Source organism: Hemitrygon akajei, chromosome 8 (genome assembly GCF_048418815.1).
Source record: "Hemitrygon akajei chromosome 8, sHemAka1.3, whole genome shotgun sequence".
Taxonomy (NCBI): domain Eukaryota; kingdom Metazoa; phylum Chordata; class Chondrichthyes; order Myliobatiformes; family Dasyatidae; genus Hemitrygon; species Hemitrygon akajei.
In genome coordinates this window covers 15,924,313-15,944,693 of record NC_133131.1, presented here as the reverse complement: position 1 = coordinate 15,944,693, position 20,381 = coordinate 15,924,313, and the positions used below count along the sequence as shown (strand labels likewise).

Genomic DNA, 20,381 nt, shown 5'->3' with positions numbered 1-20,381 from the left:
AGTATTTTCTGTGCAGTTCCATCAGTTGATCTGCCGTGAAAGAGCTAGAGCCAAAATATTTCAATTATTTGGAGTTTATGAGGTATAGTTAATTTTGCTCACTGCTGCTCTTTAGGGAGTAAATCAAACGGCACCAACCTAATGAGGGATTTCAGTTCTGCCAAATAGTTTTGGTCACAAATATCTCCTTTTAACAGAGGAGTGGTATGCAGTTGTTACATTTAAGGACAGAAAAATACAATCCTCAATTTGATTAGCCAAGAAAGGCGATAGTTAATTACACCTAGTCAAAATATAGTAACAAGCATAAAATTCCTCACTAAATTAGAGTCTTAAGTATTGATTTTTAGCTGATTACATGTTGCTTAATTAATGTTCTCTGTAAATGTAGTCTCCATTGAAGATAAGTTTTTGTTAATCTCCTGCTTGAAGCTTAGTCCTTTACCTTTTACCTTATACTACTGGCCTTGACTAAAACAATTGGTTGCTGCACACAGTTATAATTCTACAAAAGGGAGCCCATTCAGCCCATTGTGTCAACACTACCAACACCATCATTTCATCCCAAATAATACTTCTAATGTAAATTCTTTGCTGCAGTGTCCCTGGGCAACATCTGCCAAGTGTTTTACTCTGTCTCACTTTGTTTCTGTTTGTCTGTTTATTTAATCTCTGAATGCAGTCATTACTGTTAAGATTACCCATGTAGTCCACCCCTAATTGAGAGGGTGAAAGGGAGGTTGGGAGATGGATAGGTTTTGTAACCTCCATTAACTGCCTCCTACACTAGTGACAGCAAAAGCAAAGATGTCAGGGATATTTTTGTGTCCAACCACATTCTCTCAATACCCGCACTGCCTAAACTCTGAATCTCCCTCCATTTCCATCCAGCCACAGTAAGGAGAGTTGTATATGCTCATGCAAATTCCACGACCTCTCTCTGCTGCTAGGAATTGTGTTGCTTTTCGTTGCTGCAGCTTTTTGGAATTGGGGCACGCATCCTAAAAAATAGAAAGGAAGTTGTTGCAAAATATAGTTTTAAAAACTAGCTGTGCTCAGAAATGAAAACTAGCATTGACAAACATTATAAACCTAAAGCTGGAAAATGTATTCCAAAAGCAATATGTAGTAAGTTGTTGTTTTAGAAGAACAAAAAAAAGATTTGTTGTAAATGGAGCTTTGTTGTATTTTATGCAGTTTTAAATGAAGTTTTTCTTCCTTGCATTGCAGAGTGATTTCTAATAGTATCCAGCTGTTGGTTCAGGACTTGGATGCAGCCTGTGATCCTGCGCTGACTGCTATGAGTAAAGTAGGTGTAAAATGCCGCGCCAGTAGCTCCTGCGGTTGATCTGCTTGATGCCATTTAATAGCTAAGGATGATCATTCTATAATTTGCTGTTTGCACAGGGGAGCGCCACTAATACCAAGCAGATCTCGGGATTTCTCCAACATATAGCCCATAGTTTATCTATACGTGTGCCTTCAGAGAATATCAAAGAGTCAGAGAGTTACATGGCATGGAAACAGGCCTTGTAGCCCAAAGTGTTCGCACCAGTCGTCAAGCACTCATTCATGTTAGTCCAACACTAATCCCCTTTCATTCTCTTCATGTTCACACAAGCGCTCCCCACTCCCCTAGACAATAGGCACCATTTACAACAGCCAGCTAATTTATCAACGTGAACATGGTGTGGATGAAACCTGAGCACTCAGAAGAAATCACACAGTTATAGGGGGAACAGACAAACTCCAGACAAATGCCAAGGCCCGGGTTGAATTCTGGTTGCTGGAGTTATGGAGTCATAGACTAATGCTGCACGGAAATAGGCCATTCCACCCGACTCATCCCTGCTGACCAAGATGCCGATCACCATTTACCTGTGTTTGGCTGGTATCCTTCTAAACCAGAAGTTCCCAACCTTTTTTATGCCATGGACCCCTACTATTAACAGGGGATCCATGGACTCCAGGTTGGGAGCCTTTCCTAACTTATTCAAATTTCTCTTAAATATCATTATTGTACATGCCTCAAATACTTCTTCTGACAGCTCATTTCATAATGCATTACCTGCTGCATGATACAGGTTCTCCTCAGGTCCCTCTTAAATTGTTCTCCTCTCGCTTTAAAGATACGTCCTCCAGTTTTTAATTCCCTTTCCCTGGGAAAAAGACTGTGTGCATTCACCTATCTATACCCCTTACGTTTGTATGAACTCACCCCTCAGTCTCCTACACTCCACAGTTGGAGTCTTTTCACATTAATGACTTCATTCCTATAATAGGGTGACCAAAACTGTACTCAGTACTGTAAGTGTGGCCTCACAAACATCTTACATAACTACAACATAACATCTCAACTCTCGAACTCAGTGCCCTAACTGATGAAGGGCAGCACACCAAATGCTTCACCAAACTGCCTAGCTGCGACACCACCTTCAGTGAACAATGTACTTGCATTCCTAGATTCTTCTGTTCCACAATACTCCCCAGGGTGATACCATTCACTGTACAAATCCTTCTCTGGTTTGACCCCCCAAAATACAGCACCTCACACTCGGTGCATTTAACGTCATTTGCCAGTCCTAAGCCACTTACCTAGCAGGTCATGATCCTCCTGTAATTTTTAATAACTTTCTTCAATGTCTACAATGCCACCTATTTTAGTTTCGTCTGCAGAATTACTACCCATGTCTTGTATGCTCTCATCCAAGTTGCTTGTTTAATGAGAAGCAATGGTCCCAGCACTGATCCCTGTACACACCACTACTCACAGGCCTCTTGTCCAAGAAATAACCTTCCACCATCAACCTCTGCTTCCCATCATCAAACCAAGTTCTCCTTGGATCTCCCTTGTGATGCAACCTTCCAGATCAGCCTTCCATGCAAGATCTTGTCAAAGGCCTTGTTAAAGTCAATATAGCCAATGTCCACCACCCTGCACTCATTTACCTTCACGGTTACCTGTTGGAAAAATTCCAAGCAATTTGTCAGACATGATTTTCCATGCACAAAGCCGTGCTGACTGTTCCCAGACATACCTTGTCTATCCAAATGCTGGTTGATCTTGTCCCCAAGAATCCTCTCCAGTAATTTATCCATCACTGATGTGACTTACCCATCATTGAAAGCGGCATTACGGGTGAAAAAGGACTTTATCACGCTGGCCTTCGTTATTCAGTGCAAGTGCTCAAGGGTACAAGAGCTTGGACAGTACGTAACAGTCATATACACCGCTAGTGAGGCTGCTCTTATACAGTGTACAGTTTTGGTGACCCTGTTATAGGAAAGACGTGATTAAACTGAAAAGAATGCAGAAAAGATCTTGCCAGGACTAGAGGGCCTGAGTTACAAAGAGAGGATGGCCAGGCTAGATCTTTATTCCTTGGAATGAGGGACAACCTTCTAGAGATGTTTAAAATCAGAATCAGATTTAACGTCACCGGCATATGTCGTGAAATTTGCTAACTTTTTTCATGTCTATTAAATAGTTAAGTTAAAATAAGTGGTACGAATAAACAGAAATAAAAAAGTAGTGCATAGTGCTCATGGGTTCAATGTCCATTTAGGAATTGGATGGCAGAGGGGAAGAAGCTGTTCCTGAATCGCTGAGTGTTTACTTTCAGGCTTCTGTACCTCCCTCCCAACAGTAACAGTGTGAAGAAGGCATGTTCTGCATGGTGGGGATTCTAATGATGGACACCGCCTGCTGAAGGCACTGCTCCTTGAAGATGTCTTGGATACTATGGAGGCTGGTACCCATGATGGAGCTGACTAATTTTACAAGTTTCTGCAATTTATTTCGATCTTGTGCAGTAGCCCCCTCATAGGAGATATTGATGCAGCCAGTCAGAATGCTCTCCACTGTACATTTGTATAAGTGGAGTGTTTTAGGTGACAAACCAAATCTCCTCAAACTCCTAATGAAACATTGCTGCTGTCTTGCCTTCTTCATAGCTACATCAATATGTTGTGTCCAGGTTAGGCCCTCAGAGATATTGACACCCAGACCTTGAAGTTACTCACTCTCTCCACTTCTGATCTCTGTATGAGGATTGGTTTGTGTTCTCTTGGCTTACCCTTCCTGAAGTCCAGTCAGCTCTTTGGTCTTGCTGACATTGAGTGCAAAGTTGTTGCTGCAACACCTCTCAACCAACTACTATATCTTGCCCTTTGATCACCATTTGAAATTCTGCCAATGACGGGCTGTACTATCAGCAAATTTATAGATGGCATTCGAGCTGTGCCTACAGTCATGGATGTAGAGAGAGTAGAGCAGTGGGCTAAGCACATATCCCTAAGGTGCACCAGTGTTGATTGTCACCGAGGTGGAGATGTTATTTCCAATCCGCACAGGTTGTGGTCTTCCTGTTAGGAAATCAAGGATCCAGTTGCCGAGGGAGGTACAAAGGCCCAGGTTCTGCAGCTAGTTTTTGGTAGCAAATTTAGTGAGGTGTAGATGAAGTATATGGTAACAGTCTTTTCCCCACAGTAAGGGAGGCCAAAACTAAGGGGCATAGATTTAGGATGAGAAGGGAAAGATTTGAGGGCAACATTTTCCACACAGAGGATGATGGGTACATGGAAGTAGGTGCCAGAAGAAGTGGCTGAGGTAGGAACATTTGTATCACTATGATATACTTGAATAACTACTATGGAGGGAGGGGATCAGATGCATATGGGCTGGACACAGGAAATTAGAACTAGCAGGATGGGCACCGTGGTTGGCATGGGCTCGTTGAACCATAGAGCCTGTAGCTGTGCAGTATTGCTGTGCAACTCTGTGATATCAGACTTGCCAAACTATAGCTTTTTAGCTTGTCTCTGCTGCCATTCTTATAAAGTGATACATCATTAGTCACCCTCCCATCATCCAGAACCTTATCTGTAGCTAAAGGCGAAGGGAGCATTTGCAACAGCCACTGCCTTTGCTTCCCTAGCTTCCCATAAGATTTGAGGATGTACTTGGTCAGTCCCTGGGAATAATCACCTTAATAAGCTTTAAGGCTGTCAATATTTTCTCTGTATGTGGAATTTATGAGGCAGCAGCTGTGTTAGCTGTACCACTGTTCTGCCTGTGATTCCCAACTTGGAACATCAGATTATGGAATCACATCTGTTGCTTGCTTAAGGACTGTATCTTTATGATTGCACATACATCTCTAAGCTTTATCCTGTTGGTAGTATGTCTTACCTCTAGTTCAGAGAGTTGTGGTTTTCAAATCTCATGAGCACTTCGGAAAAGCCAACGCAAAAGCAAAATGCAGCATTATCTTTGATGGATGAGATGTGACAAGTTGTTTTTTTTTTGGCTGTTCTAGTGCAACAGATGAGCAATAAAAACATCTTGGCGTTAGTCAGAGAGTGCCTGCTCCAAATAGTCTGACCATCATAACTACCTCAAGAGAGACCAGATCACTTTATTAACATATTTGTTCTTTGAAGTACTTCACAATGTTTTGATGACTAGCCTTGGACATGAATGGAAACATTATTGCAGTTTGCTAACTTACAAACCAACAGTGACACCAGTAGTTGTACGTAGTTATTTCCGCAGGGGGCTTAGTTGTGTGTAAATATCTGTGGTTAAAAGTTCTTTTTAAAAGGATGTGGAAATAATTGTATTGTATTTCTCCAGATGCCATGGCAAAATGTGGAACATGTGGGTGACCAGAGTGCATATGTTACTTCTATAATCCAACATATCAAACAGAACGTGCCCATCATCCGAGATAACCTGGCTTCCACTCGCAAATACTTTACTCAGTTCTGCATCAAATTTGTCAAGTAAGTGTAATGTCTCCTTGCTATTATAATTCACATCTTCACTAGAAAATGTTTCTTCACAGTAGTGACAGTAGTCTTCCATTAAAGATAAGTGGTGCCGATGCTTGTGAGTGCAATTTTCCGCAGGGCTGGAGTTTGGTCTTTTGGAAACTTGCATTCTGTGATTCTGTCTTATAGTTCATCAAACATTGAAGTCTTTGATGTTGAATGTCTACAAAATAAATGGAGTGGAAAAGAAAAATTACTTTTATAGGTAGGAAACAACACAGATTGAATTGCTTGACCTATTATTTAGAGGAATGTAGTTTAAAAATCTCAATCTTTTATCAAAAGAAATGTAACTTTAACATTTACAAGTTAACTACAATGAAGTCAGTTCTTACTAGGTAAAAAAAAAGCACTTAATCTTTTTCTGCTGGTTGTATCCTGGCTTTTTAGTAAACAATAGCCACATACAATCAAGTTTGCCATTTATCTTAAACATTTTGGGAAATACTGTCCGGATATGTGATTCAAATTACTAATCACGTTAATTCTGCTTTTGTACTAAAGTAAATGATATTAATTCAGTAGAGAAACTGATACATGACAAGCTGAAGTAATTATACTTGTAGACACAAAAGATTGCTGATGCTGGAATTTGAAGCAAAAAGGAAGTTGCCGGAGGAACTCGTGCTAAGTGTCTTTCTGACTCTTTACGTTAGAGTGAAAGAGTCATACAGCATGGAGTCAAGCCTTCTGGCCCAACTCATCCCTGCAGATCAAATTGCACTTCTAATCTGAGAGTGTTGGGAGGTAAAATGTCCAGTTTAAAGGGGTAAGGGGGAAAGGATGAGCCCAGGAGCTGCCAAATGATAGGAGGAATGAGGTGAAGTGAGAGTTGATGGGCAGGTAGTCAGGTGGCTAGAGGAGAGGGGGAGGAAGGGTGGAGATGGAGTCTGGAAAAAGATAAAGTAGAACCAGATAAGAGAGGGATGATGGGTAGATGGAGAAGGGGAAAGGAAGGGTAGGCGGAGAAGATGAAATTAAACTTGTGAGATCCAGTTCACTTGGTTAAATGTAACTTAGTGGAATAGAGTCTGTTAATGGTGATTTCAACTGAATAAAGATTTTTTACTTTAGGGTAGCATTTTATTCAGCTAAGTTACAGTACTGTGCAAAAGTGTTAAGCACAAATATATGTGCAAAAAGAAATCATGACTGTGAATGATGATAAACCTGATTCTGATAGGAGTCTATGTTGTGGACTGAGAATGGAAAGGGAGCAGGGAGAGGGGAATCATGTTTAGGAAAAGGGGAAGGGAGAGGGGAGGGAGTGGGAAGCACTAGAGAGACATTCTGTAATGATCAGTAAATCAATTGTTTGGAATCAAATGACCTTGCTTGGAGTCTCAGGGCTGGGTGTGTCTGCACCCACCAGCACTCCTGTGCCACCTATCCCACTCCCCTCCTTTAGCACTCCAACCTCACCATTCCCAACATCCACTGCTCACTGTCCACTCCATGTTGGCAAATACTGCACTGTGAAAAGTTTTAGGCACTATACATAACACACACATTCCTAAGAGTTTTGTACATGAGGAATACTAGAGGATTTTTGAGGAAATCACACCACAGTGATGGCTCACTGTCCTGCAACTTTCTGAGACCGTGTTCTCTCAATCATTTCTAACATAGAACATTACAGCACAGTACAGGCCCTTCAGCCCACGATGTTCTCTACGTTCAATCTAACCTTTCCCTTCTACATTGCCCTCCATTTTAGTATCATCAATGTGCCTGTCTAAGAGTTTCTTAAATGATCGGAATGTATCTGCCTCTACTGCCACCACTAGTGAGGCATTTCACATGCCCATCGCTTTCTGTATAAAAGAACTTGTCTCTGACATCCTTCTATACTTCCCTTCAATCACCTTGAAATTATGCCCCCTCATATTAAAATAAGAATACTTCATTAAATGATGAAAAAAAGTAAAATCCCTGTGTCCAGAGACATCTCTATTTGATGCAGAAAGCAAACAGGCAGGTACAGCAAGCAACTGGTTTGACAAATAGTATGTTGGCCTCTACTGCCAGCTTTTTGGAGTAAGAATAAGGAACTCTTGCTGGTATTGGACAGAACCCCAATTTCTGAGTACAGTTTTGGCTTCTAAAAAGGTATATTTCCTAAGGAGATGGTGTGATATTAATTCATTGGATTGATTCCTAGAATGGGTGTTTTATGAGGAGTGATTTCCTAAACTTGTTCAAGTTCAGAAGAATGAGAAGTGATTGGATTCAGACAGAGGATTCCAGTAAGACTTTGCAGAGAGGATTTCCAAACGACTGATAGGGTAGATGTAGAGAGGATGATTTCTCAGGCTGGACAATTTAAGCCTCTGAATATAGAATAAGGGTTAGTCTGGAATAAGGAGGAATTTCTTAAGGATTGGCTATCTTTGTTTTTTCTATTTCATGGCTGAAGAAGATCTTCTTCTTCTTGGGCCTTTAGCTCCCTGTGGAGCATAGGCCATTGACGACTTCCCATCTCCATCGTCCAAAGTTGATGAAGGTATGGTTTGAAGTTCATCAATGTTTCTGTTATCCATTATATCCACTATACAGGAGACTGGGTTGCACAGCTTCACCAGAGCCCTGTTGGCCAGCGTTACCCATTTGCACCTCTCACAACAGGGTTGGACTCTGAGAGGCACTTGAGATAGATGTGGATAGATTATTGGACATAAAGGTAACCAAGTGAGGAATATGAGCTTGAGGTAGAGGATTAGTTTTGATATTGACTGGTGAGGAGAACATAAAATCTTAAGAAATAGCAGCAGGAGTAGGCCATTCACCCTCTTGGGGGTGGGGAGGGGTGTGTGTGTGTGTGTGTGTGTGTGTGTGTGTGTGTGTGTGTGTGTGTGTGTGTGTGTGTGTGTGTGTGTGTGTGTGTGTGTGTGTGTGTGTGTGTGTGTGTGTGTGTGTGTGTGTCCTTATGAAGGCTCCTGGTGGAGTCGTTGCCATCATGACAAGCTTTTTGCACGGATCTCTTTGATAATTGCTCATCATACGGTGTTTCTTGGGCATCAGCCGGTTCCTCCTCTGTCATTCAATAAAACCCTGGATGATCTTTTAGTTTACTGAATTTGGTGGGTTTCATGTCTCAAAACTTATCAATCTCTTTCTTGAATGTAATGGTCAACTAAGTCTCTGGGATTTCTGAGGATTTACCTTGGTGGAGAAATTTCTTTTCATCTCAGCTCTGAATGGGAGGCTACCTATTTGAAACTGTTACCCTACATTTAGATATCCTTGCAAAAGAAATATCAACAATACATCTACGATGACATCACCTAACAGGATGGATAGACAAAGGAGAGTCAGTGGACATTGTTTACTTGGATTTTCAGAAGGCCTTTGACAAGATGCCACACATGAGGCTGCATAACAAGATAAGGGCCAATGGTATTACGGGAAGGACACTAGTATAGTTAGAAGATTGACAGGGGGCAAAGAGTGGGAGTAAAGAGAGCCTATTCTGGTTGGTTGCTGGTGACTAATGGTGTTCCGCAAGGGTCAGTATTGGGATTGCTTCTTTTCACATTGTATGTCAATGCTTTTGATGATGGAATGGATAGCTTTGTGGCCAAGTTTGCAGACGATACAAAGATAGGTAGATGGACAGGTAGTACTGAGGAAGCAAGGAGTCTATAGAGGGACTTGGATGAATTGGAAGAATGGGCAAAGTGGCAGATGTATGTAGTGTAGGGAGGTGTATGGTCATGTACATTGCTAGAATGAGTAAAGATGTAGACCATTTTCTAAATGGAGAGAAGATTTAAAATTCATGGGTGCAAAGGGACTTGCAACTCCTTTTGCAGGATTTCCTAAAGGTTAACTTGCAGGTTGAGTCAGTAGTGAGGAAGTCAAATGCAATGTTAGTGTTCATTTCAAGAGGACTAGAATATAAGAGCAAGGATGTAATGCAAAGGCTTCATAAGGTACTGGTCAGACCGTACCTGGAGTATTATGAGCAATTTTGGGTCCCTTATTTAAGAAAAGATGTGCTGGCATTGGAGAGGGTCTGGAGGACGTTCATGAGAATTATTCTAGGAATGAAAAGGTTATCGTATGGGGAACATTTGATGGTTCTCGGCCTGTACTCACTGGAGTTTTTAAGAATGGGGGTGGAATCTCATTGAAACCTATCAAATATTGAAAGGCCTAGATAGTGATAGTGAGGATGTGGAGCGGTTGTTTCCCATAGTGGGCAAGTCTAGAACCTGGAGGGGGGCGGAGGGGTCAGCTCCAGAATAGAAAGAAGTCCCTTTAGAACACAGATAAGAAGGAATTTCTTTAGCCAGAGGGTGGTGCATTGCCACTTACAGCTGTGGAGGCTGGTCATTGAATATATTTAAAGCAGAGGTCGATAGGTACCAAAGGTTATGGGGAGAAGGCGGGAGTATGGAGTTGAGGGAGATCAACTCCATTCTCCTAGTCAAGCTGTCGTGATGCAATGGCAGAGCAGACTCAATAGGCCAGATGGCCAAATTCTGCTCTTGTGTCTTGTGGTCTTATGTCAAGGCCTACTTGGCTTCCTCCAGCTTTGTTAGAGTCAGCAAGTCACACAACATGGAAACAGGCACTTTGATGCCTATATAAGCTAGACGCATTTGCCCATATCCCTTTAACTCTTTCCTATCCATACGCATGTTGAAATGCCTTTTAAATGTTGACCAACGTACCTGCATCAACTATGTCCTCTGGCAGTTCATTCCATATACTGGCCACCTTCTGTGAAAGTGATGTCCCTCACATTCCTGTTAAATCTTTCCCCTCACACTTTATACCTATGCCCTCGAGCTCTTGATTTCCCAGCCCTAGCAAAAGGGCTTTATACCTATGCCCCTCGTGATCACCCCTCTTGTGTGCTCCAAGGAATAAGGTGCTGGCCTCTCCCAGCCTCTCTTCATAACCCAGAACCTTGAGTCATGGTAAAATCTTTGTAAACTTTTTGTGCATTCTCTCCAAGTTAACGGTATCTTTCCAGCAGCAGGTGATGAAAACTGAACGCAATGTTTCAAATGTGGCCTCACTAATGTCATGTACAAATGCAATGTAACATCCCAGTTTCTATACTGACCGATAAAAGCCAGCATGCCAAATGTCTTCTTCCACACTATGTCTACTTGTGATGCTCCTTTCTGTTCAAAGTAGATTTATTGTCAAAGTACCTGTGTGTTACCATGTACTACCTTGAGATTCATTTTCTTGCAGGCATTTACAGGAAAAATAAAGCAATACGATAGAATTATACGAAAAACTATACACAAGCAAAGACTGACAACCAACATACATAAGGAGAGAAACTGTTCATTTAGTTAATAATACCGAGAACATAAGTTGTAAAGATTCCTTGAAAGTGAGTCTGCAAGTTGTAGGATCAGTTCAGAGTAGTGGTGAATGAAGTTGTCCACATTGATTCAGAAGCATAATGGTTGTAGGATTAATAATTGTTCCTGAACCTGGTGGTGTGGGACCTAAGCCTGCTGTACTTACTGCCTACATCCCTCTGCTCTACAACATTTGTCAGGGCCCTACCGTTCACTGTGAAAGTCCGACTTGCAGGGAAGGACTGACGATTTTAAATAACATCATGGAAACAATGCATTTGCTGGTCATTTGTCACTGCTGTTTGCCACATGCAAAATTGCAAATCTACATAACCACAGTCGCGTATTGTACACAGAGGTGTTCGGTTTCAAAGCCGTGTAAATACAAGTACTTCTCTTTCCAACAGCTGTACGATAGAAGCGGAGAATTGGACCTTTGTTCAAGGAGAGGTGGCAACTGAATCTTCCCATTATCCTTGTTCTGGTGGGGCATTGCCTTATTTTGGACTGACTGTATTTAACCAAATCTTTTACATAAACGAATAGAAGGTATTATACCTGAAAAGTCTAAATCGAGTGGACCTCAGACAGAAACAAAAAACCACTGTTAGTTCAAGAATTATTTTGGATTCAAAAAGGAATGTGCATTTTGAGGCTGTCAGCAATTGATCAGCACTAGATTCCCCGGGGAACTCTAAAGAATAAGAAAGAACTGTTGTAGCACACTGTCCAGTAGCTACTGTTTGAATCATTTTATGGCTGTCTACCAGTCCAGTTTCAAATGCTTGCACTAAGTATCTCCTGTGTGCACACAGCGTACACTGTTCAGTGAAATTGACTTTATACCAGATGTGAGGCTGGAAATGCAGAAAATACTTTTCATAGTTTCATACTTAGGAGATTATTGTTATCCAGCTGGATCAATTCCTGCTTCTTTGATTCTGGTATCGTGCAAATATAAAGTTATATTATTGTTTTACAGATATATAATCTTGTTAGCAGTAGGTTTCATGAACTGCTATATGTCTGGGCCCATCATTTGAAGTACATTCCTGCTTTCTCATCCAGTTTATCTCGCTTCCTTTGGGGGAATGACTCAGTTTACCAGCAAGGATCAGCACTGCACACTGAATCTCCATTGTTGCTTTTATCTGCAGCCTCCCTTGTAATTTGAAGAATAAAATTAAAGTAAATTTTATTCTCTAAGTACGTGTATGTCAACATGTACAACTCTGAGATTCTTTTTCCTCTGGGCATTCAGCAAATCTATAGAATAGTAACGATAACAGGATCAATGAAAGATCAACCAGAGTGCAGAGGACAACAAAATGCAAATATAAAGAAATAGCAATAAATAACAAGAGCATGAGATAGTGAGATAAAGAGTCCTTAAAATGAGATTATTGATTATGGGAACACCTCAATGATGGGACTAGTGAGTGTAGTTATCCCCTTTTATTCAAGAGCCTGATGGTTGAGGGGTGGTGTCTGTTTTTGAACTTGGTGGTGCGAGTCCTGAGGCTTTTGTACCTCTCCCTGATGGTAGCTGTGAGAAGAGAGCGTGGCCTGGGTGGTGGGGGTCCTTGATAGATGCTGCTTTCCTACAACAGCATTTTACGTAGATATGCTCAAGGGTTGGGAGGATTTTACCCATGATGTACCGGGCCAGATCCACTACCTTTTGTAGGATTTTCCATTCAAAGACATTGGTGTTTCCATACCAGGCTGTGGTGCAGCCAATCAAGGCACTCCACTGCACATCTATAGGAGTTTGACAAAGTTTCAGATGTCATGCTGAATCTACGCAAACTGCTAAGGAAGTAGAGGCACTGTCATGCTTTCTTTGCAATTGCACTTGATGCTGGATCAAGGACAGGTCCACTGAAATAGTAAGACCCAGCCTGTTTAATGTTTCCTTATATCCTAAATATACAGAAATTCCTTTTATGCAAAGCCTTGAAATCACAAACTGCCATTTGTATTCTTGCTGCCTTCGTAGCTATATTCTAATACTGCACTAAACATGGTGGGACTTGTGGACTGTTTATCCTCCAGTAAATTACATTATCCACAAAGTACGGTGGAGGTTAGGAACATGTAGTTCCCATTCCATCTTTTGTAAGGGCTTTGTTTTTCTTTAATTCCTCTATATGTCACATTCGTTGTGATGAGCTTTCAAGGGTCAACTCCATTGAGGTAGGCAGGAGCCTCTTGCGTGTAGTTTCTTTTATACAGGTATTGTGTACAGTTTTGGTCATCCTGTTATAGGAGAGATGTTATTAAACTAGAAATGGTGCAGAAAAGATTTACTAGGATGTGTCCAAGTTGTAAGGGGAGATTGCATAGACTAAAATTTTTTCCCTGGAACGTAGGAAATTGAGGGGGACCTGAAAGAGGTATACAATTTCATTAGGAGCATGGGCATGGTGAAAACACAGAGTCTTCTCCCAAGGAGGGGGCACTAAAACCAAGAGGTTTAAGAGGCGAGATATTCAAGAAGGTCATCAAGGCAGCTTGTTCATGCAAAGGGTGAGAATTTGGGATGATCTGCCAGAAACAGTGGTTGGGACAGGCATGTTAGCAACATCTAAAATCCCTCTAGATAAGTACATGGATAAGAAAGGTTTAGAGGCCAGTAGGCCAAAAACACGGTTGGCATGGATGGGCGGAAAGGCCTATTTCTATGATTTATGACTTTATCTTCCTTTTTGGTGCCTCACTCTTCCTCCCCCTCTGTTTTAAAATTCTTTAAAAATATGTAAGGCTCATGTTTACAATGCTATACACTCAATGGCCACTTTATTAGGTACACCTGTACACATTAATTAGATACTAGTTAACACAAATATCTGCTCAGCCAATCATATGCCAGGAATTCAATGGTTAACTGTTTCAGTTGTTGTTCAGACTAAACGTCAAAATGGGGAAGAAGTGTGGCCTAAGTCACTTTGATCGTAGAGTGATTGTTGGAGTCAGACAGGGTGGTTTGAGTATATCAGAAACTGCTGATCTGCGATTTTCACACACAACTTTTACTAGAGCAGACAACAGTGCGGAAAGCAAAAAATAAACCATCCATTGAGCAACAGTCACGTAGAGAAATATCTTGATAATGAGAGCGGTCAGAGGAGAATGGCCAGACTGGTTCAAGCTGACAGGAAGGCGACAGTAACTCAAATAACCGTGCGTTACAACAGTGGTGTGCAGAAGAGCATCTCTGAATGCACAAGACGTCAACCACAAAGGGATGGACTATAGCAGCAGAAGATCGTGAACATTGACTACAGATATTCAGAGGTTTACTCTCACTAGCGTGAGAGTACACTTCTAAATATATTAGCGGTGGGAACAGACACAGCCTGTGCTCTGCTCAAAATGGTGTTATCATGATATTTCTTAAATAGTGATCACGTTGTTTAAGTACTGGAAGAATTACTCCCTGAATCTAATTTTACTGTAGTATAGAGACCAAGTGGCATTCAGAACGTAAGTCTTGGACTCTCTTCAAGAAACAAGTTCAACAGTCAAGATTTGGAGTACAAGATTGTGCTTCTTGTTGGGGTTGGACAGATCTTTGGATGGAAGAGACTCATAGGATAATATGACTTTTCTTATCCTTAGTCATCTTGTATATCCTTTGAGAAGGAACTCTATCCTAGTGAAATAAGGCCTATTTTAAAAGGCCTAACACCGAAATAGCTAGCTTAACCAAGACTAGCAATCAAACCTGGGATCTCTCAGGCGATAGAAACTTGATCTCCAAGAGAACAAAGTCATATGTTTCTATTTTCACATAAAAAGAGAAGTTTCATGTAAACACTGCTCATTATGAGCCACATTTTTCCCAGTTTTGTGCTTGCTAGCCAGTACCGATTGTGCAAACAATTCTTATAAATGTTTTATTACAGTTCTCAGTCAGATCTTTTTAAAAATAGTTTGCACCAGAGGATATGACTTGGCGCCAGGCAGTGTACGTGTGCATTGATTTTTTTTAGCTATTGCGTTACCAATTTATTGTGGATAATTTCATGTAGAGAAACGCGGATTGCTATGTTTCCAGCATGGTTTAACGCTTTTGGTATATGACTTGGCATGCTTGTTCCAGCGGCAGTCCATTTAGACTTGTCCCGAGAACTTTACGTGTTCTGCTCAGGCATGTGAGCAATTATTGTATATCTCAGTTTCAGAGCTGACATAAGTAAACATTCCACTGCTTTCCTGCCTCGGTCTTTTGCCCTGCAACCTTCCTGCAGCTTTTAATCAGTATAGGTGTGCCATTAACAGTTAGCAATGTGGTGCTGTGCTATATCTGCATGTGTGGGTTCTAAGTATCTTTTAGATTTCATTGTACAACTTGTTTTAAATTGTAGAGGCATGCTTTCCCTTACAAGACATTCTTATTAGTAGACGAGATCTAACGCATTTTGCTGGTATCAGCGAACGAATAAGCCTCGGACCAGGAGTTAGAGCATGTGTTCCAGGCTGACACTTCAGCACAGTATTAAGGGAGAGCAGAATCCTGAGAAGTCCTCCATTGCCTTTTAAGAGACTAAACAGGAGTTTGAGTTGTCCTACTGAATTCTAATCATCCGAGATTTGATGCAGATTAATGTTGTTGCCCCTTGCCCTAGCCAACACTATTCCTCCACGCCAGTACCTTGTTAACAAGGTTATTTGTCTGGATTCTTGTTTGAAGGATCTTGTGCACTTACAGTTCTCTGCCATGTTTGTATGACTGCAACAGTTTGCTGCTAAAGCAATTCCTCGTGGGTGTAAAGAATGCTTTGAGAGTTTTAATCTTTGTAATAAATCACCATGTAAATTTAAAATTTCCATTTCACAATCGTGTTTCTCGTCCCTGAAAGGGAAACTCATTTCCACCACCACATTGTTGAAAAATCTATGTGATCTTGGGATTAAAAGAAAACAGAGAAGTCTAAAATAAGTTCAGTGATGTAGAGACCAGCTTAATTTCCTAGATTTTCCAAGAGACGCGTCCTCTGTTGGCACAAGTATATAACTGGCGGTTTTAAATTTGTTATCCCATTCTCGCTAGTTGAGCTATGGATGGGTTTGAGTCCACTCGCAGGCCCAGCTGCAAGTGTTCATCAACTCACGTGAGAGGATAGATAGGCCTTGCACTCAACATCTGCAAGACAGATGTCCTCTACCAGCCTGCCAGAGCAGTACCGAACTGCCCCCTGACAATAAGGTTCACAGCAAAGCCTGGGAAATGTCAACCCCTTCTGTTATCTCAGGAGCCACCTCTCAGCAAAGGCAACATCAGTGATGAAACCATGATTTTGCTGTGCCAGCACAGTCTTTAATTAATAGAGGGAAAGGGTATTTGATGACCGAGACTACAAATCTGCCAGTAAACATAGTCTACCAGGTAGCAATGATCTCTGCCTTTCTATTTGCTTCTGAGAACTGGACCGCAGATAACAAGCCCCTCAATGCATTTGAAAGATAGCACGGAATTCACCTCTGCATAACTTTCCAGATCCAATAGAAAGGTAAATGAACCAATGTCATCATTTCCTCCCAGGCCACCGTCCTCAGCTTGGAGTCCTGATTAATATCAGTTAGCTCTCTATCCATCATTAAGGACCCTCATCGTCACATGCCTTGTTCTCTTTATTGCCATTAGACAGAAGGTACAGGACATGCGCTCATCATTTTAGAAACAGCTTTCTCTCCTCCCCCATCAGATTTCTGAACACCTCATTATTTCATTATTTTGTTCTCATTTTGCACTACATATTTATTTTTAGCACATTGTAATTTATAGTAATTTTATGTTTTGCACTGTACTGCTGCCTCAACAACAACTTTCACAATGTATGTCGGTGATAATAAACCAGATTCTGATTCTGTCTCTCAGGCAGGCCATGTCATTCGCATGTCTGCCACCAGTCTCCTTAACCATACTGTGCTGAGGTTTGTGAGATACAATTATCAAGAGGATGAGGAAAAGATTTGAGGACGCACTCAAAGCCTCCGTGGAAAAACATGCAAGATCCCTACAGGCTGTTGGGATTCCTTGGCCAATAAGTTCTTAAACTGGAGAAGGAGCATTTAAGATGTTATTGAGAACCATGAGTCCATGCATTAGGAATACAACAGAAGCCCCGCATAAACAGTGTAAAGAGTGAATAATCAGAATCAGGTTTAATATTGCTGGCATATGTTGTAAAAATTTGTTAACTTGGCAGCAGTACAATGCAATACATGATAAATATAGAAAAACTGAATTAAATTAAATATATATATATAGATATATATATATATACACACACACACATGCACGCACGCACACACACACACACATACAATGTGTAAGTATGTTAAATAGTTAAATTAAAAATAGTAATGAAAAGATAGAAATAATTTGAAAAAGTGAGGTAGAGTTCATGGGTTCAATATCCATTTAGGAATCAGATGGCAGAGGGGAAGAAGCTGTTCCTGAATCGCTGAGTGTGTGCCTTGAGGCTTCTGTACCTCCTACCTGATGGTAACAGTGAGAAGAGGGTGTGTCCTGGATGCTAGGGGTCCTTAATGATGGATGCCTCCTTTTTGAGTTACCGCTCTTTGAAGATGTCTTGGATACTATGGAGACTGGTACCCTTGATGGAGCTGACTAATTTTACATCTCTCTGCAGTTTATTTCAATCCCGTGCAGTGGACCCTCCCGGCGTTCCATTCGGTGATGTAGTCAGTCAGAATGCTCTCCATGGTACATCTGTAGAAATTTTTGAGTATTTTAGGTGACATACCAAATCTGCTCAAACTCATAATGTAGTATAGCTGCTGTCTTGCCTTTTTTTTTAGCCGCATCAAAACATTGGGACCAGGTTAGGTCCTCAGAGATATTAGCACCCAGGAACTTGAAATTGCCCACTCTCTTCACTTCTGATCCCTCTATGAGGATTAGTGTGTGTTTCCTCATGTTGCCTTTTCCAAAGTCCACTATCAGCTCTTTGGTCTTATCAGTAAGTAACTAGAGTAGAAATAAATTGTACTTGAAAGGGAAGAAGACCGAAATTAATGACCTTTGTCATGTGTGGGTGAATACACTTCATTATACTGTTCACAAAGTGATTGTGAGATAGGTGACTGTCTGGTAATGCTTTTTTGAGATTACAATTCAAATCCACTCAGTCTGTGTACTGAAACCAAGTCAGTTTTTTCACTGATTTAATCCAGACAAACTAAATTGTCAGATGGGCTCTTTAGCACGTTATGTAGGAACTATCACACATAATTGTTCACTTGATTTCAGGTACAAGGCAAACCACAGAACGTAGGAGAGAGGGCTATAAATGACTCATTTCACTTTGTACCATGGAAATGTAACATGATAATAGCAAATTCATTGTAATTAGATGCTGACCATTTCATGCAGAGATGTGGAAAAAAAGGCAATATAAAATAGTTATTCCCATGTGTTCTAAAGCAATTAAAGTCAAAGGCCGAAGAAAAACAATGGTAATTGCAATTGAAAAAAAATTGTTCCTCTTTCCTAGTTTTGGACTTGTCCAGATCCAAACTGAAATCAATATTAAACATCTTTACTTATTGTCCTGTAGCTAAGTGATACAAAAATTCAGAGTCCAGATTTTTTTAAAGACCCAAAAAGGCAGATCTGTAGCTTTAAGCACATTAAAAAAAACTTATCACTCCTCCATAGACAAACCATAGAGTGTCTCGGTGAGTTGAGACATTTGTTTAGTCTGTGTGTTTAAAAAAGGAACAACCTTCCTGTGAAATTGCTTTGGAGTATTAACATTGAAAGGTGATATATAAATACAAGTTGTTTTTTTTTTGAGGAGTTCTCACTCATCTTGCATAATTGTATTTTGCTAGATATCTCCAAAATGTCTGTCAGCACAAAAGTAATCTGTTCACAGCTGCTCACAGTCAGGCCAGAAGTGTGTAGACTCTAATTTAGTTTTGTCTCTTTGGAGCCTTGGTTCAGTATTTGCATTCAGCCCACCCATTTCCTTTGCCCATTTTGGTCCAGTTTATTTCACTTGCCTGGTTACTCTCTATGCGTGGTCACTAGGCAAATTCAATACGGAGCCCAACTTCGACATCTATGAAGATGCTGTGAAATGCTTCTCGTAAGACACTTTCTACATTTGTCAAATGGGCTCTTTAGCACAGTATGTACACACAATTGTTTTACTGTTCAACAGAATTATGTCTGATCATCCAACTTAGCATAATTTTCATGTCCTGTTCCAATGTCCCCAAATTCCAAGTTCAAAGTAATTTATTATCAAAGTACATAGATGTCACCAAATACATCATTTTCTTGTGGGCATACTCAAACAACCCATAATAGAATAATAACCATAATAGAATCAATGAAAGATTGCACCAATTTGGACGTTCAACCAGTGTGCAAAAAACAACAAACAGTACAAATACAAAAAGATATAAATAATAAATAAATTTGCAATGAATATTGAGAACACGAGATGAAAAGTCCTTTAAAGTGAGTCTGTGGGTTGTGGGAACATTTCAATGATGGGTCAAGTGAAGTTAACTGATCCTTTGGTTCAAGTGCCTGATGGTTGAGGGGTAATAACTGTTCCTGAACCTGGTGGTGTGAATCCTGAGGCTCCTGTACCTTCTTCCTGATGGCAGCAGTGAAAAGAGAGCATGGCCTCAGTGGTGGGAGTCCCTGATGATGGATGCTGCTTTCCTGCAACAAAGCTTTGTGTATATGTGCTAAATTGTGGGGAGGTCTTTACCCATGATGGACTGGGCCATATCCACTATATTTTGTAGGATTGTCTATTCAAGGGCATTGGTGTTTCCATACCAGACTGGGATGCAGCCAGTCAATATACTCTCCACTACACATCTATAAAAGTTTGCCAAGGTTTTAGATGTCCTCTGGTAGAGAGAAATTTACCCAATTTCCCTTGGGATCAATAAAGTATGTCTGTCTTTCTATCTGTCTGTCAAAAATCTGTTGATTTCTACTTGCAGTGAACTCAGTTACTGAAGGAATAGAGAATTCTAAAGGTTCGTCACCTGCTGTTTGAATAAATTTCAATCGTAAGTGCTTAGTTCTCTGTTGAACTCTCCTCAAACACCTAATCATCATTTATAGCCCTCTAAGATTTTTTTTGTTGTGTTTCAGTTAGGTCATCACTTTATGCTTTCAAATTCTAGAGATCACTCACTCTCTCATAGACCTGATCCACCATACAG

At 40.8% G+C, this 20,381-nt stretch overlaps 1 protein-coding gene across 1 annotated transcript in view; it reads left to right on the top strand.

Annotated features, from left to right (window-relative positions):
- vps53 (VPS53 subunit of GARP complex) overlaps positions 1-20,381 on the top strand; it is a 274,888-nt gene that overhangs the window by 185,278 nt on the left and 69,229 nt on the right. Inside the window, exons 17-18 of the mRNA XM_073053325.1 lie at positions 1,231-1,309; positions 5,636-5,784. Coding sequence (XP_072909426.1) covers positions 1,231-1,309; positions 5,636-5,784 — 228 coding nt within the window. The remainder of the gene's footprint in view (positions 1-1,230; positions 1,310-5,635; positions 5,785-20,381) is intronic.